The sequence below is a fragment of the Numenius arquata genome, chromosome 1 (genome assembly GCF_964106895.1).
Source record: "Numenius arquata chromosome 1, bNumArq3.hap1.1, whole genome shotgun sequence".
NCBI classification, from domain to species: Eukaryota; Metazoa; Chordata; class Aves; order Charadriiformes; family Scolopacidae; genus Numenius; species Numenius arquata.
In genome coordinates, this window is record NC_133576.1 from 108,154,556 (window position 1) to 108,179,550 (window position 24,995).

The window sequence follows — 24,995 nt, forward strand, 5'->3', positions numbered from 1 at the left end:
GTACTGGCGATACACTAAAATTTCTGGGTTTTTTTCCCCAGATTTGTGTGTGAACTACCATAGCAGGGAAGGTAACATTGCAATTGCTCCAGTCTCTTAGTTAACTGTCCTCAATTCCCCTGCAAAAAACAATAGAAAAAAAATGAATATTGGTCCATTTATAGGTGGGGCACATTTCAAGAGGGATGCTTTTCTTTTTCCAAAGGTGTCCAGATCCTTGTTTCCCTTTCAGGATGGTCTCACATAATGGAAATGTAGAAGACACATCAGGATAGGTTTAAGTATATATTTTCATCTGTATCTGCTTTTGCTAAGAAAAATATTTCCAGGTTTTATTTTAAGAAACAGTATTCTCAAATGTAAAATATGATGCAGACCAGTGCCATCAGCAGAAAGCCTGAGGACTGCAGAAAATAATCTTTTTAAGATTACAGTATGGGCTTTCTTCATGTGTATGCGGTGTGCCTAAAGTTTCTACTGTCCTTTCTAGGAGTGTGTTTTTCTGGAGTAAGTTATCTAAATATGCCATAGTGTGAAGATTAGATTGTGTGTTCAGTGTATAGACATACGTTGCCATTTTTCCTTACCAACACCTCCCACTTATTGCTCTGCATGTAAAGGTATTTCATTTGCTGAATTCAACCTGTCAACTGTAACAAAGGTGTCCTAATCCCATTATATGCATCACAGTTCTCTAACAACCACGTAGAAGCCACCAAGCCTTTTTCTCTTTGATCATCCCAGTTTTGCACGCTGGCCAAGGGCAAGAACCATGAAGTCTGCTGAGAATAGATGTGGAGAGACAACCTGCAAGGCACAATACCTGAACACTACATATTTGATATAAATGACAATTGTTTAAAAGGTACCTCAACTTCCGTTTTACAAAGTTCATTAATGTTGCAAATGCTTTAACATCCATTCTTTCCCTCTAGTTCTCTGTTCTCCATTTGTGCTGCTCTGCCTCCTCTGATTTCATGGTGGCATAATTGTTGAATACATGGCTGCAATTGTGACTCAGTAATTGTAGCTGTCTGGTTTCCCTTTTCACCATCAATTTAGGTATTGACTTCTTTTCTTAGGAGTCTAATATTGCTATGAGATCATCATGGGAAGAGCTCATGGCAAAGAGGGGCAGAAAATAGAGTTTCTATCCCATGGAAAATTCAGGCATTTAAACAATTCCTGCAATTACAAACTGGAAAAAAACAATACATTTTGAAAAATTTACCATTAACCAAAGATTCTGAAATATTTTGTTTTAGATATCTGGAAATGATGTACTGAAACACTCTCTTTACGCAATTGAAATGGTTCATTTTAATGCTACTTCAACCTTTATATTATATAAAAATAAAAATTTCAGGCTCTTCAGTTCTATCCAGTTACGTATGAGCCAGAATGATAAAAGTCGAAGCATTTAGGTAATTTTCCTTTAAAACACTTCAATCTTGCAAAATATTTTGGAGAGGAAGCAAGTTCCTACAACCAGCTATTGCACAAAGGCAAGTTTTTTAGGTAGCAAATGTGAGCATTTCAAGATCATGAGTGGATTAATGTCTTTATTTTGGTTTGCAAACAGAATCTTTCAAAGGGGCGATGAGACGCTGTGCAGACAGACTGCAATTGCAGATTTGTTGGAGCTATCAGACAATATTGAATGTCTCCTGTCCAAATGCTGAGAGCTATGAGGCTCTATCGACTTCACTGCGGAAACAGACCACAATGAATGAGATTCAGGAAAGGATTAAAAAAGAGAGGACAACATTCCCTTATCACAAAGCAGTACGGAAAATTTGAGCCTTCCATTCAGGCTCAAAATAAAACTGCTTTCCTGGCTGTGCCATTAGACTAAAATAGATGTTAAAATATATTAGTGTTCAGACCGTTGCTAGTTCTCTTGGCGAGGGGGAAGATTCTGCATATAATCAGTTTTAATTTTCATATGTTTATGACAAAGCACATAGCTGCATGGCTTGGAAGACAAACATAGTAGGAAAGTTCTCCTTTTTTCTCTCTCCCCTTATCCAAATTGCTGTTTTGACTGCAATCATTAAGGGAGTAACAGAAGCATTTTTTTTGGCAGCAGGTTTTAAAAAACACGACCTTAACAAGTCCTTTAACGATTTTGGACAAAATAATGGCTCAATGAATTAATTTAGTCCTCTTGTGCAAATTAACTGTTTCCAAATTATACATGTATACAAATCACTTCCCTCGGAACTGAAATACGGCCAGGCTCGCTCAGCTGCAAGGTGGCAGCCCCAGAGACAAACAGCGTTAACTTTGTAGCTTGAGTAATCCTGGACAGGACACTAAGGCAAAGTATTTCTTTTGCAGTCGTTTCCATGGTATCTTTAACACCCACATACAGCAAGTAGGACACTGGTTGTTAAAAGTCTCATCCAAATAAATCCTACAAAGTAAATTGCATGGAACCCAATTTATCTACCTCGAAATGAAGTTTGCTGGGATTTGAACCTGTGGCTTCAGGAAAAAAAAAAAAAAAAGCAGGCTCTTCAACCTGATGGGCAAATCATTCAGCCATTCTATCAGCTTTAAGACATAAATAGTAAATTTGAGAGCATACGCATGCACATATACATATATCTATACATAGATACTTGTACCTACATTTGCCTGAGATTCTTCATGCCCATTGATTTCTGCTAATTCCTTGGCGCTTTTTAACTGCAAAGAGTAAACAAAAAACAAAACAGAACAAAACAAGCACATTACTTGAGTATTTCACGCAGTTATCTTTGATTTATTTGAAGGAGCATTTTATAAAGCTTCCAATGAGAAAAACAGATGGAGCATATAATTCTAATGAGTTTTTGCTCAAACCATTTTGAAACCAACATACTTAAGGCTTGATAGGTTGGCAAAAAAACCCGAAGAAAATAATAAGACTGGGTCATTATTTTTTAAATAATAAGATTAGAAAGTAGTTTCAAGACATAAAAAGTGCACAGAATTGGCTCTCAAGAATAATAAACGATTTCATTTCCCATTCTTGTTGCTATTAATTTAAACTTTACAATATTTGCAAGTTGCCACTAGCTAAATAGTGTCTTGCTAATGATTACTTTTGAATGATATATTTTGAGCTGTTTAAGATGCCAAAGTGCTACCGTACATTTCCTTCCTGAGGAAGCATCTAAATAACTGACATGGCTCCTGGGTATGACGGAAAAGGAGGTGAAGAACAGCTGTTTCATTTAACCAGTGGCAGGAAGAACTAAGGAAACACTGCCAATTCCTAATACATGATCTGAACCAAAACTTTTTTTTTCCTCTTGAATTAGTTTTTGGGCAAAAATCCAGGATTTGGGATTGTAAAAATAATTCCCAAGAGATTTAAAGAATGTCCTAACTCAAGGCTTGAGCCACAGTGAAATACGTAGTCATTCATCCTGTGACTGAGCAAACACAGAAAGGAGGAGACACCACAGCTCTCCTGAGCCTATAAGCCACGGAGGTTTGTATAGAATCATAGGATCATAGAATGGCTAGAGTTGGAAGCGACTTTAAAGATCATCGAGTTCCAACCCCCCTGCCCTGGGCAGGGACACCTTCCACTAGACCAGGTTGCATACATAAATGAAGTGTCCAGAACCATTCGCTCTTTAGGTAAATCTCTGAAGAGTCATGCCTTTATTCTAACTTAATTCACAGTAGATATCAGGGGTGGGGGGAGATGGGGAGCGGTAAACAGAACTTTCCTCTGCATTCCTTGTTTTTTGGCAAAGAAGCTGGGGTTGATGTAGCTGTCGATGATACAGCTGTGATCCTGGATGTCAACAGTCCTAGAATCCAGGTGAAATGGAATACTATTATGTTTCAATTAGATGTCTGACTCAAGAAGCGTTGGCGGACTACCACCCTAGGGTGGCTAGGTTACCTCCGTCATCTTTTTGCCGTGTGGCAGCAACAGTTAAACCGAGTGTGATTCAGCTCCCAGCTTCTCACAGTTTCCAATCTGACAATTGAGGTAAGCTGGTCATGGTCTCTGCATACGCTATTATGCAGGGCAGTAAACGGCACAAGTTCAGGAACTGCTGCTCAAGCCTCTAACTGGTCCTGATGGAGAGGGAAGGGGGTGGCAATCCCAGATAAAGCAGTACAAAAGAGAGCTGGGGACTGCAAACTCATCAGGTGTCCTGGTTCAATTCACTGATGCTCATCTTTCAATACTCTTGAAAATCTGCAATTTATCCTGACAGCAGGGTGATGCATTTCCAATGAATGCTACATGTTTTCCCTGCACTGAAAAAATAACCGTCCTGTGAAACCACCTCTCCGTGAGGATGGCTGGTAGGAATGATCTGAGAGGGCTGCTTCCAGCCAAGCACCAAAGTCAGGTATATTCTGCATTGCGGTGCAACCAAAAGAGACACTTCCCGATTCTGCCAATTCTTCATTATAGAAATTCACCTCACGTGAGCAGTCATATTGAGTTTGGCTGAATTACTCATCTGAATATGAGGTCAGGAGAGCATGCTCGGGTGTGTAAAACTGCTCTGCATGCTAATGTCATGTTCTGGGCACCCGGGGAGTGCTATTCGTTACTTACCTTTCGCCTTTCCTTTTCCAGGCTGACAAAGTGCCATCACCCCTTGGTGACTGCCAGCTTCTTGCGCAATGCTCTGCATGCATTCTGCTGGTGACATACCACTCTTCCATCAGCCACACAAGCGTTTGACAAGAGAGTGGGCTCAGCCTCTAGCCCACGTTGGTCTGGCAGGTTTTCACGCCACCATGGTTTCCCACCATCACTGCCCTGGCACTGCTCCACTGGTTAATATAACTCTAATGCATACAGGATGCCTGAGCCCTTTCATCTCTTTTATTGCCTACTATGCTCTGAAAAGGATGCCAGAGCTCAGGCAAGAAGGTGCTAGCACCCACATCTACACTAAGACCACTTCAGTAGGAGGTGGAGGTGAAACAGTGGAGATAATGGTAGAAAACTTGTGGGTAGAGAATGTGACTAAAGGGGTAAAGTCCCATTTTTTCAATATTGTTTTTTTTCTAAATTAAAATTTAAACTATATTCTTCTCTCACATCCTAAATAGTGAAATGTTGGAATAGGAACCTCAGAAAAACCTACAGTATTGGAAAAACAGGCCTTGCCTTACCGCCTAGGCAAGGGGCTCCATCGCAAGTCGGTGGAGAATGTGATGCTACCAGCAGAGAGCATGCTGAGGCAACACACTGAACTAGGGCCAGTAACAAGCACGCGCCTACTTGAAAGGCAAGGAGAAGAATTGAGAAGTTAGAAGTCTCTGACACATCTAATGCTGTGGTTGGGGTAGGTCTGACACAAACCAGCGGGCATGAATCCCTTTGACAACAAGAACTGGTGACCATGGGCCAGATCTGATCCAGAAACCTTTTGGCTACAGTAATGCAATATGGTGCACAAGAAAAACAGGACCTCTCCCAGCAGGATGTCCCAGCCTGGACGAGGCTGGGTTGGTATGACTGGATCAGAGCGAGATGTGCTGAGCCAGCAGATGTGCTCAAACACAGCTGCACCTCTCCGTGCAAACATGCCTGCGGTGAGGCAGGGCGGGATCCCTCTGCCAGCTTGAGATGAAAAGGCAGATTTTAGCAAACGTTATCACAAAACCAAGCCATAGAATCGAGGCGGGAGCCCAGTGCTATTTATTTTTGAAAGAAATGTTCATATTTACTTGACTCCGCTGGATGATTTTCAATACCCATTGTGGATAAAACACACAGATGAGCTGTGGTGCTTGTAAAGGAAAGCTGTGAGCCTTGGCAAGTGGGGGTCATTACTGTTCTGGAAAGTTTTGGAACTGGTTCAGGGTTGTTGGAGAAGCACACTGGCTGTGCAGTGCTCCTCAGGAATTCTGGCTACTTGCAGTCTTGGCCCTAGGCATGTTTCAGAGCTAATTCTCAAGAGAAATGCAGATCCATCCTGCCTTTCTTCCAGCTACTGTTTCATCTGTCTGCCTAGCATGAGTGCACATTTGATTCGCAATTAGTAGGAGTCTGCAGAGAATCAAAAGTCTGCCCTGGTGGTCCCTAATGGGGCCTAGCATTGTACGATCTTCCTATACGTTTTTGCAGCATTTAATTGCTACCAAGATGTAAAGTAACTTCACGTAATTTCATTTTTTTTTCTTTTTAAAGAATTTTATAATGTTATACCTTGAATGCCATGTAAAAATGGAAATGAGATGCAATTAACTCAATAGATCTGGTGGATTCTGTGCTTGTAAAGACTCTTTTCATTACCAAATCCATTGTTCTTCACAACGTTTTGTGTAATACAGTCTTGCATCAGCCCTCATTTAGAAGGTTACCTCGGTAGCCATAAGTGCTAAGAACACATATCTAAACATAAAAGCTTTATTTTTTTCCAGATTCTAAATTATTAGTTTCTAGAATGTATTTGTCACCAGATATGTTCAAAGACAAACGTTAAATGTGGAACAATGCAACAGTTTTCATAATGACATTAAAAAAATCTGAAATAAGTATAGTTTACTTTTCCCAATACGTACATTAAATGTATAAATCTGTCTGCAGACATGTTCAGACATACATGCTGAAAAATCTTGAACATAAGAATCATCAGCATTTTGAATCGCTGCCATCTAACCCATTCAGATCCCAGAGTCTTTAAACTGCAAATACTTAACCAAGTCACTAAATATATTAGCTCAAAGTTTATCTAGAAAGGATTAAAATACGGTCTCCCAGCAGAGACTGTGCCTGAGCAGCACAGGTAGAGGCTTGTGATTTCAGTGTGTCCAAGCCACGTGGTCCATACACACAACATGCATTTGTGCACATTGTGCTGGCACCCAATGCACTGTTTCCTCTTCAGATTTACAGCTTTAGGAACACATTTTCTTTTTGCTGTGTAACTATCCATCTTACCATGCTTATAAAACAATCCTACCAAATACACTTCTCAGTGTCATAGAACACCTTAGAATCAAAGAAGGTATGATAATGAGATTTACAGAGGTTTGCTTCTCACTGCTTAAATAATTTCATTGCTTTAACGCTATTATGATAAAGTTTTTTGTATACTTGTACCTGCATGAGAACACTGGAGACGCAAAACTCTTCTTCTTCAATACTAGTCTTAAAAGAAAGAGCTGTTCTGCTTCAAATAGGTTTGCTTTTCAGGTATATTTAACTCTCCCAACATTTTTTTTTTATTCAGAGTGAAAACACATTTGACTAATATCCATATAGAATAACATAAACATGAAATTCAATACTGGATAGTGTAAAATAAGGGTCCGTTTTCACTCTGTTTTCTCAAACCCTGCGTTAGCCTCAGCTGCGTTCACAAATGCTAATCAGAGCAGACACACAGGCCACAAAAGGCTGTGTCTTGCTCACAGCACAGTCTGTGGTCCGACTCCTACGGATTTTGGAGGTGAAGCCATGAGTCCTCCATCCCTTCAGCATGCCTAAACCAGCTTTTTCTCCCACCAGAAGCACTCACCTGTTCCTGCAGGACTTTAAGCATCGCTTGTGTATGTGTTTGCTCTTCCTTGGCTTGCTCCAGTTCGGATTTTTTGTTATTTAATTCTTCCTGTATGCTCAGCAATTGCTGCACAAACAAAAGAAGTTTCTGGTTAGCATCATCTGGACCCAAAAGCTATTTTAAATCCTCAGTTTGATAAACCCTCATTTCAAACAATGCTTTGCAGTCTGCTCCTACATTTAATATTGTTGCATAATCTGCTGTGTCTAAATGGTCCAGAGGTAAATTATTTTCATCTGCATCTCCTTCTGCAGCAGTGCTCCACGAGTAATGCATCTGTTAATGTGTGTTAAGCTATTTGTTACATTAAAGTAGAAACTCCTGGTACAGTGTATCACCCACAGAGCGACTGTCACACTCATCTGAACCAAAATCTTATTTGTAGAAGTATATGCGGTGGTTTTAATAATACTAGGGTAAACACTACGGTACATAAATAATTTAAAAGCACAGCCCTTTAATATAATTAGTCATTGGCCCACAGCCATTTTCATTCTATGCAAAGCAATATTCTGGAAAGCTTTCATACTGAGTTGCCAAGAAGACAAAAGCTTTCCTTTTTCCCCTTGCACTGTGATATTTTATTAGAACAGGAAGACTGACGCCCTGCAATCAATATGTCAGCCAGGAAGACTGCTGATCTGAACTGTCAAAACATAAAGCTGTGAGCAAAACCTATTTTTATGAAGACAATTCAGGGATGTAGGGACATCTTTAAAAGCAAACATCCCCCGGTCTTGGCTAGCTTTAGGTTCTGCATAGATTTACTGTGACTACCAAGAGCAGGTCAGTAGATTTTGTTAATTCTGAAATAATTATATATTTTTGTATTGATGCGATGAACATTAGACACCGCTGAAGAGCAAGAGGAGATAAACGAGATTAAAAAGGACTTCATGGTGCTTTCCCTTAGTGATCAAGAAAGGAAGCTATGACTTGCTGGGGCAACATATTGCTTGTAAGCACACTCCTTTTTAAGGACTACTTGAAGGAGGAATTCCTTTACTAACTTGCATTACTGATCTAACCCTGTATCTGAGTGTTTAAAGCTTAGTTTATGCTTGTACTTAGGACTGGTAACTCTGACTCAAACCAATGTTGTGGGTGTTCAGCATCTCAATAAGTTAGAGATAGCAAACCTAGAAATAGTCCCTGGCCTTGTTCCACCTCACTGGAAGTCCCAGGCATCAAAGGACTTGGCGCCAGTATTGTTTTCAGAGTTGCTTGGAAGCAGATGACATTTCAGGGACTAATGGAGTTATTGGTAGTGTGTTTCTGTTGTAAGTGAACACCAGTATGGTGGATTAATTTAGCCACTGAAGTAAAAATACATGTGGGTATATGTCTGATTATATCTCACACATGCTACAGTCCAGCTGGGTTAGCTTTTTGATGGATCTTGCCACCTGGACTGCTCCCTGGGAGCCTTCAAGAGACAGTCAGGTACGTGTATTCACTCTGCCACAGCACAAGAGCATTTCAAATCTCAAGATTTTTACATGAAATAACAAGATCTGTTCCACTGAGGCTCTTGCCCAACCAACTTTTTTTGTGGGAAGCTTTACTTTGGCATTTCCTGACCAGGGATGGATTGCCACCTCAGGCTTGTGTTCATCTTGCCTGCTGGGTACTGCTCCCTACATTTTCAGAAGACACGTTGCATTTATGTGTGTGTTGTCATATGTCACACACTGATACCCATGCAGGTCCTTAGCACAGTTATAGCTTTCCCAGCATTTCATAACTTTTTAGCTCAGAAGGGACCATCGGGTCACCTCATGTAACCTCCTGTTATTACAGACCACTAAGCTTCACCCAGGATAGCTCTAGCTGATGTCTGCAATTTAGAAAGAAGGGACTCCAGCCCTTAGAAGAAAAGCAGAGCATACAAGACACTAGAAAGATAGCATAAGCCCTTTCAAGGGTCACTAGCTGAGACACCTGAGATTTGGTAAGCAGATGTGTCACCTAATAGGGGCTGGTGAAATGTCCTCTCCCTCCCAGTTGCAACCTGTTTGAACTTACACACCAGAACATCGCAAGGGTTTTTAAGAAAAGGAATCTTTGACCCCCATCTCAGAGTCTTCTCTAAGCAGTTATGTTTCACCAGTATGCCAGCCTCTCATGATTCAATGGGAAGAGCCAAAATCAATGAAATGATCCTCACAGAAAGCCAGGAATTCATCTAGCCAATTATGTATTGGGGCAGGGCTTCCCTCTTTTTGTCTCCAGGCAATCAGCTGAAACGTTGAAGGAAGGGGTTTTGGTTATTGTCATTGTCTCAGTGCGATGCTACAAGTCCTAGGGTGTCTGAGGAGGACCTCACAAGAGATCGTGTTTGCTCCACAGCCTTTGAAGGAAGTGAATAGCTATGCGCATCCAAGGAGAACATCACCACCATCCAGACTGCGCCGTCATCCTGCTTCAGAGATTTTGCTCCAGCTTCTGGGAGAAACCCTAGAGCCCATCCTTCTGAACAATATAAACTCCTATCTGGAAGACACCAAGTTTTCAGTCCATCTCTGCCCCTGGAAAGCCTTTTTGCTACTGAATGTCTGTTACAAATGGGAAACCATGTTTCACTTACAGGTTGAACCTGTTGCACTTCTGCCAGAACTGAAATCTTCTTCCCCATCCCACTCACCCCCTCCCCATGGTTCTTCCATGGCCAAGTTCTACATACCGCAGATCAGCTCACAAACTTCCACTGTTTTATTTTCACATCTCCCACTGCGATCTCCCACTGTGATTTAGTCTAATTATATCCCTCTTCCTTTGATCCTGACTTTTTTCCATTTTGTGTTTGAGGCAATTTTTCCAAAACTGTCCAAGCATGGGAGGAAGCGGTGTGGAAGACACTCTCCGAGAGCACGAGAGAGAGAGATGCTCCTTGCTCTGCATCTTTGTACTTGGCTCTGGACCAGCCAGGAACAGGAATCCCAGGAAAACATCCAACATGCTCGGTTTCCCCGGGGTAAGAGAGTGTGCATTCTGTGTGCATTCTGGTTGCAGCATGAGCTGTAAAGCACTTGACAGGAGATAAAACCTTCCAGCAGTCTTAATGGTTAAACTGTCGACTACTGCAGGCTTACCGTGTGTGCATAGGCTCCAGTTTTCAAAGACAGCAAATGGGTCTTATTTTCACGGGGGTGGAAAATAGAGTATCTGTAACCAAGGTACCATATTCCCACTTGCACAAAAGGTTTTTCATTCACAGAAACTGGAACCTTCCTATTTGACCCCCAAAGGTGTCAGAAATGTTTAAACCTTGTATCCATCCCCTGGGGTTTTAACCTTCTTTCCCTTTCTTTCCCTCATATTTATCTGTAAAAGCTGCAGAACCTGCTCATTTTGCATGGGTCAGGTTCTGAGATTTCGTTTTCCTGAGTGGTTGATGCCACCGCCAGGAAGTTGTAACAAGGAGTTACCCCTGCCAAACAGCCTATTTTTTCCTGCTCGTCTCATTTTGGAAAATGAAGAAATAGCTTTGACTGAAAAAAATATCAGCCTAAGACAGATGAACAGCCTGAAAAATTTCAGGACAAACACGTGATATTTGGCAAAATTAGAAGCAAATGGGAAGAGGATCTTATACTGGCAGGAATGAGGCAAGCTTCATAACAGGGACTGCTGTCATGCCTGCTTATTAACAGACAGCCTCTCCATAAAGATTGTAATGAATGATGCCAAGAGGATGGTATTTAATTATTCAAAGTTATTTTGTTTTTCGCATAAATGTGCTTATTAAAAATTGATTCTATAGATATTTCTCCTGCCCTTCAGATTGCTTGCAAGTACACACCACAATCGATTAAAACAAAAAATTGTTCTTGGTTTTAATGTTTGTGCTGATATTGTTCCACCTACTTTGCCATCTCATCCAGCATGTCTGCCAGAGCTTCCTCCCGTGCCCACCCACACTCACTCAACATTTGCTACCCCGCTTCCCACCTTTTATATTCTGCTGACTTGTCTCAGGGCTACTGCCAGCACAGCTATCAAAGTGTCCCTTCCTTCAATCTTGTCTCATCTCTCTGGTCGTTTCCTGTAAACCCTGATGCCCCCAACTTTATGGCACAGCCATGGCATCCAGACAGCAGTTCCCCAGCATTTTCAGGCCAAGGAGTGATTTCTTGGTTACACAGCCAGGAAATACCTGGCTCATTCTTCTGTTTTCTTCCAGTGGTCTTCAGTGTGCAATTATTTGGGTCTCTGAGGGTCCCCTGCAAGTTATGCAAGGGTCTTTTCCCTGATCAAAAATCCCAGTGTCAGGAAGCAGAAAAGCATCTCACGGTGCTCATCACAGCTCTGAGGATCCTGGAGAGAGACACCTGCACAGCCTAGAGCTCCACCAGCACCAGTCTGGAAGTTCAGCTGTTCTACGTGCAAGCAAAACCATTTGTCACCATGGCTGCCAGGTTGACCCTAAAGGATGCAGCCGTGTAGTAGGTCCAGATCAGACTGGTAGACATCACTGATATCCTCTTACTGGCATTTCCAGAGAGGAGACAGGAAAGGAGAAAAAATTAACCTACAGGTTGTCTCTCCAGAGATCAATTAATGCATTTTAGACAAAAAAAAAGTGAGACGTGCTTGTTTCCTGTGCCAGCTCTGGAGCTGCTCTGTGCAGAAATGGTAAATATCATTCTCCAGTGTTAAGCTTCCTTCATTCATGAGGACCAATTCCTCCCTGTACATAAGCGGGTATTCTTTATACAGGGGAGTGAAGGGCGTGTGTGTTTTATTTTGTTTTTTTCACACATTCCCACCCCCAATGCTGAATCTCTGTCAGAGACAGTTCAGCGCCGCCCATATTGCGTAGATCTCAAAAGCACAGACAGAAAATTACCATCTTAAGCCAATCTTCGCAGCTTCTGAAACAGTAAATATAGATGGCATTATTGAAGCCAGCTGAATTACTCAGACGGTGTACAATGCGGTGCCAGTGTGGCCAAGAATGCTAACAACCAAACAACACACAGTGCCTCAAAATATATGAGAAGCCCTAAAGGGAAAGTAATAGCTTGCTGTTGTGTACCACTGTGCAGCCATGAAATACTCCTTCTCTTTCCTCTCCTCCTCCCTGCCCACAGTTCTTCATTGCTCCCCAAAAGGCAGTGTCACGTGTATACATTTAAATATAAATTATGGACGTGCCTAGAAGTGTGGTCACACACCAAGCCTAGCAGGACAGAGAAAGGTCTCAGAAGGAAAGCATGGTTTCCAGCATGAAACCATCAACTTAGCCTGTTAAGAAAAGGGAGGCAGATCAGAAGAGACCACAGGGCCTGAGGCTGTACTTAAGATACTGTAAGGCTGACAGAATAATGAAAAAGGAAAACCAGCATTTGCCACAAGTTTAGCAGTTGTACTGCTGAATGGTCCTGCCCCTGCTATTTTGGTTATGGTTTTCTCTACAGCTGCTTGAAATGAAGTACGAAAAGGTTACAAAGACCTTAAAGAAAGGGAAATAAAGAAGAGCAGACAAAAGAACACCTCTGAGGTGGGAGCGCTGACTTTGATGACAGGTTGTGCAGGCAGTTTCAGCAAACCCAGCTTGTTCAGCCATGGGAAGGAGGCACAGACTCTCTCTCTCATTTCTGGAGTAGCTGCAGAGCGTCCAGAAAAGATCTGTGGCAAAGTGTTCTGAAATGAGTATATCGGTCAAAGAGGGATGGTCTTACACAGCCCAGCTGAGCCAACTCAGTTGAATGGCCACCTTAGACACCTAGCGAACTCAGGCAAACTGAACTCTCATAGCCATATAATGTTTGGGGGCAGCATATTACTCTCCACTTACTACCTATAGAGAATATATGCCTATGCAGAAAAAACTGGGAGATCTGATTCACTAGGTACCTAAAATAAAGGCAAAACTTATGTGCCTCAATTTGGCAGGCTGTGTCCCAATCAAGGCTACTTTTTCTCAGTCCCAGTGAAACCAAGGCTTGCACACTAAACAGCAACCCCAGGAAGCAGTTCTCTCTTGTGCAAAAGTACAGCCCTTTCCCCTAAACTACACTAATATCAGAGATCTAACAAGTATAAAATTGCAGGCATTGAAAGGACCGCAGAGTTCACCGAAAAATAAAAACACTCACTTATGCTAGCAATTTCTGAGATTTTACTCTTTTTCATTTTTTCCCAAGAAAAACCTTTCCGTGTCTTTTCTAACTTCATTTTATAGAAAGAAAAAGAAGTTAGAGTTTGCCAAATGGAAAAGGACAAAAATCATCTAGGAAAATAAGTGTTTGAAAATTCTTAGAAGCTGTTCACAAATACAGAGGGGAAGGACGACAAATATTTCTTTTCAGAAACCTCCTTATATAGAAGGAAAAGAAATAATGAATCAAAATGAAATCTCAGGTACACAATCAATTGCAAAATAAAAATACAAATCCTTCTCCCAGTACTTCCACAGACCTTCTGGAAGAGTGTTTTCCTCTGTCTTACAGACAGACAAGATTTCATATCACAAATGGCCAGCACATGGCGGGCTTGAATAATGAGAAAGTGACTTCCCAGCTGAGCAAATATGCATTAGTAACAAGACGCTGATGAGGCTAGACAAATCACCAAGGAAACAGGAGAATGTGAAAGACGAGTCAAAGAAGCTTTAGAAATGAGCCCTCAAGGAAGTTAGCCATGTTGCAGCAGTAATGGCAATGCACATGCCATCCTAATAAAATAAAATTAAAATTTAAATTATTAAAATAATGATTGTGGATTTTTTGTAAGGGAGTAAAAAGAAACACAATGCAATGTTTCTCATCCCTCCCACCTCTCAGGGACTGACTGTGTCAAAGGAACTACACGGATGGCATTATTTGGATGGATCATGGGGTTTGCAATGATGAAAGACTCCAAGCCCTGACCCCCATGCCCTGGGCTGGTGAAGAGCTGCAGGCAGATCAACAGCCCAGCTCCTGCTTGTTGGGCATCCACCTGCAAAGTGAGTTTTCCTCGTTCTCTGGGCAGAATCAAAGACCATGTTGAACATGTTAGCTCCATAGGGTAACCAAATCAGAGGGGGCCAGGGAGTTGGGCACACACCTGATGGGTGAGTGCCTATGGTGGCACTACTGAAGAACTCAATCTAGCTACTTCCTTAGGGAGATGTTTGCCATGCTCCCCTCCCCCTGCTATAAGATTGCGTGGAGAGGTCCTACAGCTTTACAGCACTCATAGAATCATAGAATTGCCTAGGTTGGAAGGGATCTTTGAGAACATCTCATCCAACAGTCAACCTGGCACTGACAAAAAACATCACTAAACCGTATTGCTCAGAGTAGGAGCAGGTAGGACTGACCCCAATAAATATGCCAAATGAGAAAACAGACAGATGGACGCACTGAAACTACCTAAAGGGAACTTACAAAGAAGATGGAGTCAGGCTCTTCTTGGGTAAGGGCCGAGGACGAACAGACACATGTTCAACAAGAAACATTTCTGTTACATATAAGGAAAATATTCCACAGAGAGGGTGGCCAATCATTTGAACAAGGCCTCAGAAAAGCTATGGATTCTCCATCCTTGGAGGTACTGAGAACATAGCTAGATAAGCCCTGAGCAAAACTGAGACAACGCCAGAGCTGACCCTGCTTTGAACAGAAGGATGGTGTACATGACTTCCAGACGTCCCTACAGACTTACGTTATTCTATGATTCTAAAAAATGCCTAATAGATATCAGATAATTAGAATCACAATTTATTTTGTTTCTATGAGGCATAGTAATTCAGCCACACCAACTACAAGAGGCAGTGTTTGGGGTTGGACAGCAGATGAAAAAAAGAACATGGATGGTGCAATGAATAGCTTAAGAGCCAGTTTTACAACTTTCCTTTGTTAAGTAATTCTTAAGCATATCTCTTACTCTAGTCAAGAAAGGCCAATTTTCTTAGGTCAGCTACGGACTGGTGCAGCAAACGAGGGAAAGACCCAAGTCCTGAGGGACCTTATAGAATCAATCCTTCCTCTCAAAAGTGAAATTCTCTCAATTTGCTAATGGATACTTAATGCTAGCATCAAGGATCCCTCTCTGGGATCTGACTTCCAGAGTAGATTACACAAGGTCTTTGATTTTGATGGTGCTCTGTGGAGGGGAGAAGCGTGACTGAAGCCCATTACACCTCATCAATAAAGCTCCCTCCTACCTTTGCTAAATGAGGGGACTGGCATGTTATGTAGCCCTTGACTCTACTGGCAATAGGTAAGTAGGCAGGTGGGCTTACGGTTGGCTCTGACCCTAATCAAAGGAAGAGGTCTGATACCAAATGAGCATCATGTTCTCTCTGCCCTCATATCTGGCTTACAAGGCAACCAGTCAGCACCTGATACAGTACACAGTCAAAAGAAGACATGATCCTCCGTTCATAGCAACCTCCTCTTCTCCAGCCTTTCACCTGATCCTGTCCATTGTGGACACTTCCTCACCAGGCAATGGCACATCAACTGTATGATCCCATCTCTTCTTTCATGGAACTGCAAATGAGCATGATACAGCATGCTCTTTCTCAACAAGCCAAAATAGATTTTTAAAACTTAAATTTTCCTATTTAGGAAGAAATCTTTTATTAAATTTAAAGGAGAATAAAGTGACCTGACACATTTTAATTAGAAGAATGACATGAGGGAAGAGAATAAATTTGGCCAGCAGTATTCCCATTGAAACACAATTCCTAGCAGTGGAAGCAGTTCCTGGTAATGAAAGTATGGAATGCATTTGGAAACTGTGTAATCAGCAAGCCAATTCTTGTAGGATCTACAGATATCAAAACTTATGAGATCTATCCTTCACCACCACTGGACTGCACAAGCATGTTAATGAAGATACTAGTTGATTTCTTTCATATTAAAAAACAAATAAATATGTGCACCCGGTTATTTCTCTCCAAAGCGTTTATTCTTACTGCCAGTCTCAGTTTAGCTTTACCAGTGGTAGCAGGCAAAAAGATGCTACCCGCCACCATCTCACCACTAGAACAGCTATGAGGAATATGGTACTTAAAGCATCTGTAGGCCCTTATTTACACTTCCCCTAATATTGTTGAAGGGGTGGAGGCAGAAGTGGGAAATTAAACACTACTTCCAATAAGGAAAGGTTGTTAAACACAGAGGAGAACCCATTTGGCTTGTCTGAGATCTGGTAAATAATTAGCACTTAATTGCCAGCTGCTCTTTTTTTTTTTTAATATAATCAGAAAGAGTGAGCATTCTCTGGAAGTTTGAACGTGGACAGTACTATACAGAGCCCTGAAAAGCACATGGGAACAAAGATAATACTTATGGGAACATTTCTCCCTTTCCTGGGAGCAGACATATTTCTTAACCAGTTTCCAAATATCAACCACAAGGTGAGAGAAGAAGAGACAGGCCTGGACGTGAACATCTGGACATTGAGTCCACTCCCTCGCGCTTATCTTGTATCCATTCCCTATAAAATTATTGGTGTTGATCAATATTGCCATTACTACTCCAGTGCCACTTTTATAGTAAAACAGAAAGTTCTAACTGGAATTCATACTGCAAGAGTAGTAATAAAAAAAATTTCCAACTTAATTATTCTGGTCTGTTTATTCAGCAGGAAAAATGCAAATACAAGGGATAATGTTTTTTATCTCTTTTATTTACTCTTCTCTTTAATACTGCATTTGGAGAAGAATCAGTTTATAGTTGCGCATAAGTACACTGGGTGGGTTATACACTGAATAGGTTTAGTGAGCAAAAGGTAGGTGGATAAAAAAAGACTACAAATCTCAACTACATTTAGGCTATATTAATAAATATAGCCGTAGCATGCTCCATCTATTCAACAATGATGTTAATTTCAATACTAAACTGCTACTAGAACCTGTATATTTAAAGGTAAATGGTTGTTATAATGGTTATGGCGCTCACCTGGCACCATATCTGGCAATTTTCAGCCAACAGCGTATGTGTCTGTGACTTCTGACATTTCAGAAAGTTTGTGTGTGAGAGAAAGGAATGGCTATGACAGTTAACAACACCTGTGAAGGGTCTGAGAGCTGCAGCCCTAAATGCCAGCTGAGGCTCATTGGAATTTAATAGGTGGTAGATTGGTTAGAAGAGTGATGTGAAAAAAAGGTCTCACGATGCCCTATCCTACTAGCTGTTGAAACCTCCTGGACAAAAATGTGCTTTTCCTCCCTGCTCCCACCAGAAGAGAGCAGACCATGGGAACAGTCAGTTCTTCCCTTACTTGCATGAGAAAAAAACCTACATTTGATAACAGGATAGGAGAGGAAAGATCTGAACAATGCCCTCTTTGCTTGTAGAAAAAAAATTCTGCTAGTTCAGTGAGCTCATCTGAACACGGACTAGCTCTGCTCCAGTGGCTGGGAATGGTAGAAATCCAATTCATTTCAAAGGCAGCACAGTGAGGCCAACACAAGTTACCTCTGGCCTTTCTACTCAGAATGGTTACTATACATTAGAGGTATATGATCTTGCTTAAAAACCCAAAAGATGACCCTTGTGCTATCTCACTTAGACAAAAGGGTCCTAAAACAGCTCAGTCCTTGTCACCAAATACATACCCTGGCCATACTCCTTCGAGGGAGAAGTGAGTGTAAGGAGGGAGCTGCGATGCACTCCAGCAACTCTCCTCACCCACCTGACTACAACCGTGACCAAACTGTCCTTCCCTGAATGAGCGCTGAAAGCCTGAAACGATTGCTAGTCATCTGGCATTTATCAGAGCCCTTTAAAAATAGGTGTGTAAGTCTCAGATGCATGTGTTATTTATTTTACATGCTAAACTATTAGTAAACGGCAAAAGCTAGTCCTCAGTAGGTAGGAAATGTCAGGAGCAATGTGGCCTTTGCAGTAAGACCTCGAGTTGCATATTGAACAGGAAGGATGGGAAGGTATTGGATAGGTGATGGTTAACCCTGCGCTCTCTCCAGCAGAGAACGGGGAAGGGTCTCTGAGGTATGTGGAGCAAAACACACAGGTGGTAGTTCTGGCAGTTCCTGGCTTCTGAGTGCTCGGGTTCGCAATCCACTTTGCTATTCCAGTGAAACTGATGTTGTTTGGGGAAAAAAAGGAGACAAGACAAAAGAAGACTTTGATCACGTTGCATCAGAGTGATGCCCAATGTGGGCTATCAACAGGGCCAGGATCTGTTCAGTCTCCTGCTGAGACACCCCGAGCTCACAGAGTTGGTGGCACCCATAGCAGTGCATCAGCCTTGATGACAGCCCTACGCCTACCACCCACGCCTGTTCCCATTGTTCTTGCTTTCCACCCCGAGCACTAATTTTAGGAGAGGCACCCCTGCACATCCCCTGCTCACACAGCAGCCCCCCAGCTAGGCTCTAATGCACCACTGCCGGTGAAGGGGAGCCTGTGCTGTCGCTGTGCGTTAGGAGTATGAACCCGAGCTCGGGTAATGAATCGGTCCCTTTAGGGGACTGGGGCAACGATGTGCCTCTTCAGCATCCCAGATACTCTCTGGCATTTGCAATAGCAGAACTGTAGGCACTTGTGCACATTTCCTGTAGAAAGCACGGGTGGAAGCATGGTTTAAATGGGAATTTCTGGATGACACCCTTGCCTGCAGGAGCTTAAATCCAGCCCATCATGCTCAGGGAGATGTGAGAGGAAAGAACATTATCATACATTTACATGATGCAATGATGCACAGTGCAGAATTACCAGCCTATTGGCAAATGAACCAATTCAGGAATCAGTACAGCTACGCAATCATGGCCCCATACCTTGGGCAATTAAACCTGACGAAAAGGTGGAACCAACTTGTTCAATTAGAGAGAGCCATGCTAAAGGAGGTGTGCTCTGTAGACTTAGGACTAACTTGAGAAGTAAAACGTTACGCTGATGGCTGTGCTATGGATGTTGTTCATGAATAACCCCGGATGGACAGTAATAATCAAAAATTTACTTGGATATGTGCTAATAAGTGCCATCTCCTATGTGGCAAATTGACACTTTTCAAAGGCTTGCAATGTTATCAATTTCAGGCTGATTTTATAAAGGATATGGAAACCACATCATTAATTCAATAGTGACTCACTCTCAAATTCCGAGTCCTTGTTTTCAAAGCATGAAGGTGGCAAGTGCATTTCCTTAAGAATTTTCTTTGGTGGACAACAAACAAGAAAAGCATAGTTCTCCCACTTTGTTTTTCAAATGGCTGAAACATTTTGATGAGAAATTTTCAGAAGAAATCTGCTTGCTATTCCACATGGAATATGCTAACCCAAATGGTTAAAATGTGGAGAAATTATATACGCACTGAAAACTGAGTCTTATAACGGCAAGCATTAAGCAACACTACTAGGTGATATTGTCTGCATTACCTACAGTCATGTATCTGATAAAACATTTCAGACAGAGAGACAAGATTTAAGAAATTCTTACAACTGTTCTGTGAAGTATTGTAAAAATAGTTACAACTAAAACATCCTTCTTTATGATCACAGACTTGGTTAGAGAATACCAAACACTGCTGGAAAAACAAAGCCATTCGAAAAGTGATCTGCTTGGTATGTGTGTTCTCATATAGAAATAAATTGAAGGCAATACCACCTATGCAGCAGTGACAAGTTAATTCAATTTCCATCTCAAAATCAGGTAAAGTGTATCTCATTTGTTACCATGGATACAAGACATTATTTCAATTTGTTTGAGATCTCACAGTAGGTATGAAATTAAACTGTGACACAGTTTTATGGAGGAAGTTGACTAAAAACCCCATAAGTTCAGTGTCATTAGTCCAAAGGATTTTCTTTTTTAGAGACAATAAATAAGCAGGTTGCTACTACTGTCCATAAGGTATACTTCACAAGCAAACATCTGTGGGATTTTGCTGATGCTACTTCAGATCAGTAGGACTGATGGAAGGAAAATAAACATTCATTTCATCAGTCCTGCAAATGTGGGAAAGAATCCTGAAAAATGTCCAGATGGTAGAAATGCATTAAAAATACACCGATGTTGTGTTATTTGCTATTGTTTGGCACCAAATATGTTTACAAAGAAATTTCTTGATTCTGAAAATGCACCCACTTTTTCTCAGACAAACCTGCTTTTCAAATCACTTATTCTCTAGTTTTCAAAGTTAGAAGAAGAAGAGGTTTATGAAAAAGCAAGGGAGAATGAAAGAAAAAAAGGAGGAATACATTTTTTAATGCTGACATATATGTAGGGTTCAGGAATTCAATGGCATTCAGTTTACCTTGTCTGAAATTAATTTTAATATATACAAAAGCATAAAAGGGAATACAGGTCTTCTTGTTAAATTATTACTACTCAAGTCCTGGCTATATGTTTAATATTTCATAGAGAGACTGATTTCCATAGATGCCGAGCACCTGCTATACTGATGGATTTCAGCTAAGCTTGTCATCTCTCAACATTTACAAAACCAAGCCGAGATAAAACAGAGTCTACCTAAATCAAAGGTTTATTTCTAAATATTCATGCATGAAAAGCATAAAGGTTATGGGATGTCATGACTATGGCTAATCATTGAAATCCAAAGCCATCATCCAGCTGCTTAATTGACTGATAATTTCCCACCAAATATTCTGCACTCCACCTCCCGTGCTTCTGTGTTGCTGCCCTCCTCAGCATATTGTCAGACTGGATTATCTGCAATGTCTTCTCCAGCTCCTTGGGCCATCTCTAATTATATCCCATTGGGAGTTAGTAGGTCTGACCCTGAGATGGCAAACTAGAAAAAATCAGTACCTCACAGCAAAATTGTCATGAACATAGAAACTCTCAGAGAAATAGGGACTGCAGTGTCCATTGCTAACAGAACAGAGAGGGAAGTAAGTCGTGCTCTGTTATTGACTTGCATTATTAACATTTGCTTGAAGTGACAATAGAAATCTATTTATATTCTAACAGACTTGATTATCCTTCATCCAGACCCCAGGTAGGAAATTATAATAATGCAAAATGAGCATCAGGGCTCTAGTATTTTGATTTAGTAGTATTTTGTGCCCACTTTTCACTGATTTTAATGGAGAATTAGCACCAGGCTGAAATTTAGCACAATATTTATATATGCAGTTAAATTTAATGAAGCCGGTGATATTTAAGTATCCATTTATATAAGGATAAGATCGGGAATAGACCTTAAGTATATCTAAAGTATACTGAGACCTCAAGTATTTCTGATTAATGACTTTATTTCTAAGTTCAGGAAAGATTTTATTCCTGAATGGTCAGTGGCTTATTTTCTATTTTTCCAATATTTTGTTCAGAATTACTCCACTATACCATAAATCATCCTAATTTAGTGAAACTCTGCAGGTTTTGCAGGGGTTTATGTTTATATAAACACACATGTAAGCTCGTCTTGTGCACTGTTATTTGGTGTTAGGTGGGATTTGCAGACCTACTGGATTCGATGGATACCGTGACAGCAATGCAATTCCTGACCCAACCAGGCAGCTCATATGTAAATGAATGTCTCCTGGATTTTGTCATAGAAAAGTGGCTTAGTAGAATCTGGAAGTGGGTACAACTTGTCGCCTTCTGGAATCTAATAACCAGGAGTGATAGAGGAGTTCAAGTGTTGTTTCAGGGCACAGATGAAGGAGGCAAAATTCACCTCTGCAGTGACATCTTGAGAAGCTCCATTCTAGATGGGAGCCCAATCCAGTGTCGTGGTGAGCCAATGACCTTGTGCTCTGTCACATAGCAGCTGAAGCCAAGTGCCTGGGTAGGAAAGAGGTTATACACAGGCACGTTGAATGAGGGGTGCTTATGTGTTAGTGGACATGCCAGACAAAGCAGTGGGAGCAGTCTGGATCTGCTTGCCAAGGCTTGCCCAGCACAATGTCAGGACCGCCCCTGCAGGGACACATTGCAGTTTCTGCCTGACTGGTGTCAGAGAACAAGCTTTGTTGCTGCACTAAACCACTTAAAAAATTGCCTGAATGAAAAGGTCACATCCATGGGTCATCCTAAATCATAAGAGCTCAGGAGATAGCATCGATGCAAGTGAGCAAGAGGGTAGTCTAGGCAAGCTGGAGAGGTCTCTGTCATCCTCAAACAAGAGTCAGCAGAAAAAAAGACAAAGCTGAGAAGTGGAAATGCATCTAAAGATCCAGATGAATGCAAAAAAAGGCACCACAGAGCACCGGCTATGCTACAGTGGACAACCTTTTTTAACTTTCGTGTGGAGTTAGGGTCAATTGGATTAACTGAGGAGAGCAACAGGGGATATACCAAAGTAATTTGTTCCTAAATAATCATGCATAGGGGTTTTCTTGAATGATCAATGGGTTTACAGTTTATTAATTCCTAAAAGGACTATCCCTAAATATGTCGCCAATTCCTTCTCCCTTTTGCCCCATCTAAAAGCTGTAAGATTTTGACTCTGAAAAGAAATCGGGACCTTCATGACTAATAGTGTGGAGTACAGCACAGCCCCGTGGTACCACTTTCCTAAAGAAGAGAAAGAAGACCTGTTCTCTTCTTCCTTAGCAATACCTGCTGCATGCCTTGCATTGTCTGCTGTAGGAACTGCAGCTGTTGGTCCTTCGTAAGGCTTTCTTCTGTTCGAAAGAGCTGTCCTTTCTCCTGTTTCAGGAGCTCCACTTCATTCCTATAAGCATCCAGCTGCCATCGTAGACTATCGTTCTCTTCCTTTAGTGCGTATGCTTGGGCGGCTAGAGCTAAGAGAAAATGAAAATGTGAAGAAATCAGTAAAATGGATTGTTTCCTTACAAATAATGCAGAGGGCATTGTCAGGGGAGATGACAATAGAGCCGAAAGCCAGTGAGACATTTCGGAGCTGAGACAAGACCCAGCAGAGCTGAAAATGATTAGTTTCTGGCAACGACTGTTGCTGGGAAGTTATTTCCTGGGATGGAAGGAGCCATAAAGCGACCCTGGATAATTCAAACGCTACTTGCAATCTGGCTGCTAAATTTAAGCTTATATTTTAGGAAGAAACTGGTATGCTGTCCAAGGGCAAAGCATCCACCAACTTTGCAATGTTTTCCCAGTGATGTTATAGGAACTGATACAGCCGGCTAGTATTTATACTAGTCTAGTGGCCAGATGTTCCAATCAGATCTGTGGTAAGGAATTTTGACTACATAAAGTTGCTGGATTTAATCCCATGAGAGAGGAAACACAGAAATTCCTTTCCAATCTCGCTATGAATTACTTCGTAGCAATGGTTATGAGGAACCATTTAGACAGAAAATGATGTAATAGAGTAAAATTATATAAAATGCAAATGCTCAAAAAACTGTTGGCACTACAAGAACATTACTACATTAAAGGCATTGAAAGACACTTAAGTCATTTCCTTAGGAAGCTCCATTTGGCCCCTTTTCAATTTAGAATGGCATTTTTATTATCATAACTGATAGCAGGTGTTTGTGAAGAAATCGATTAGTATGCAGAGATGGAAATTACATTTGCCAAATGACTTGCACAGTCTGCAATATAAGCTAAAATTTGTGTAGCAAAAGGCAGAAGGCTATAAAGCATGTACTAGGAACATTATTTAAATAAATTATCCAAACATAAATACATATAGGGAAGTGTGGCATTCATTACTTTAGGGATGTGGCTACCATCCTATAGAGGAACCCACTCCTGGTAGTATTTATACTTGGCAGCAGCAGTGGTCATTTGGCATAGCAAACTGCCATACTATACTATTTCCTTCTTGGAACCTGGTAATACAACAACATTACAGAGCAGCTGTAATTAAAAAACAACAATCCACCATAGCCAATTCTATCAACATTTGGTAACTGAAGCACATAACTGATTTACATTCCTGATTAAATGATTTCAGGCTTGGTATCACAGGATTCTTTCTTGCCCACCTACAATAGCAATATGGTTAAACTCCAAATTATAGGAAATTGTATATTAACTCCATTTAATGTCAGGCGTCTCTTGACTAGACCTTCCACAGATAAAGGCTCCCCTGTTTCCCATGATAACAGGATTCAACACGTTTGTGAAATTGTATCAGCACTTAGAATGTCACAATATTTCATTGCCAATAAAAATGTTTTATCTGTGGTAGGACAAATCTACCTTTTACTCAGATAATTTTTACTATTTTTAAAATAGTACAAATGCATTATCCAAAATAAAGTACAGTTAGCTACCATTCAAATACAGACACGGCTTGGTTATCGCACCTAATTTGGATATTCTACAGCATCTCTCTGGAAGATTTAGCAACAGTTACAGTATTGTTACATCAAATTAAATTGTTCTGAAAAGCATGTAATCATCCTTCCATGACAAAATTTACCCTCAAGAAATTGCAATGATGAGTCCGATGGGCAAATAAGAGGATAAAATCCCTTCTTTTTTTCTTTTTTTTTTTTTTTTTTGTAAAAGCCAACCAGCTATAATAAAAGAAAGAAAAAAAAAAAAAGAAAGAAAAAAGAGGCCAAGAAAATAAAAAACTCAGTCTAACAAAACT

At 41.0% G+C, this 24,995-nt stretch overlaps 1 protein-coding gene across 1 annotated transcript in view; it reads right to left on the minus strand.

Moving 5' to 3' along the window:
* ENOX1 (ecto-NOX disulfide-thiol exchanger 1) overlaps positions 1 to 24,995 on the minus strand; it is a 142,824-nt gene that overhangs the window by 22,475 nt on the left and 95,354 nt on the right. The window contains exons 9-11 of the mRNA XM_074149048.1: positions 23,027 to 23,211; positions 7,497 to 7,604; positions 2,635 to 2,691 (exon numbers count right to left, since the gene is read on the minus strand). Of these exons, the coding sequence (XP_074005149.1) occupies positions 2,635 to 2,691; positions 7,497 to 7,604; positions 23,027 to 23,211 (350 nt within the window). The remainder of the gene's footprint in view (positions 1 to 2,634; positions 2,692 to 7,496; positions 7,605 to 23,026; positions 23,212 to 24,995) is intronic.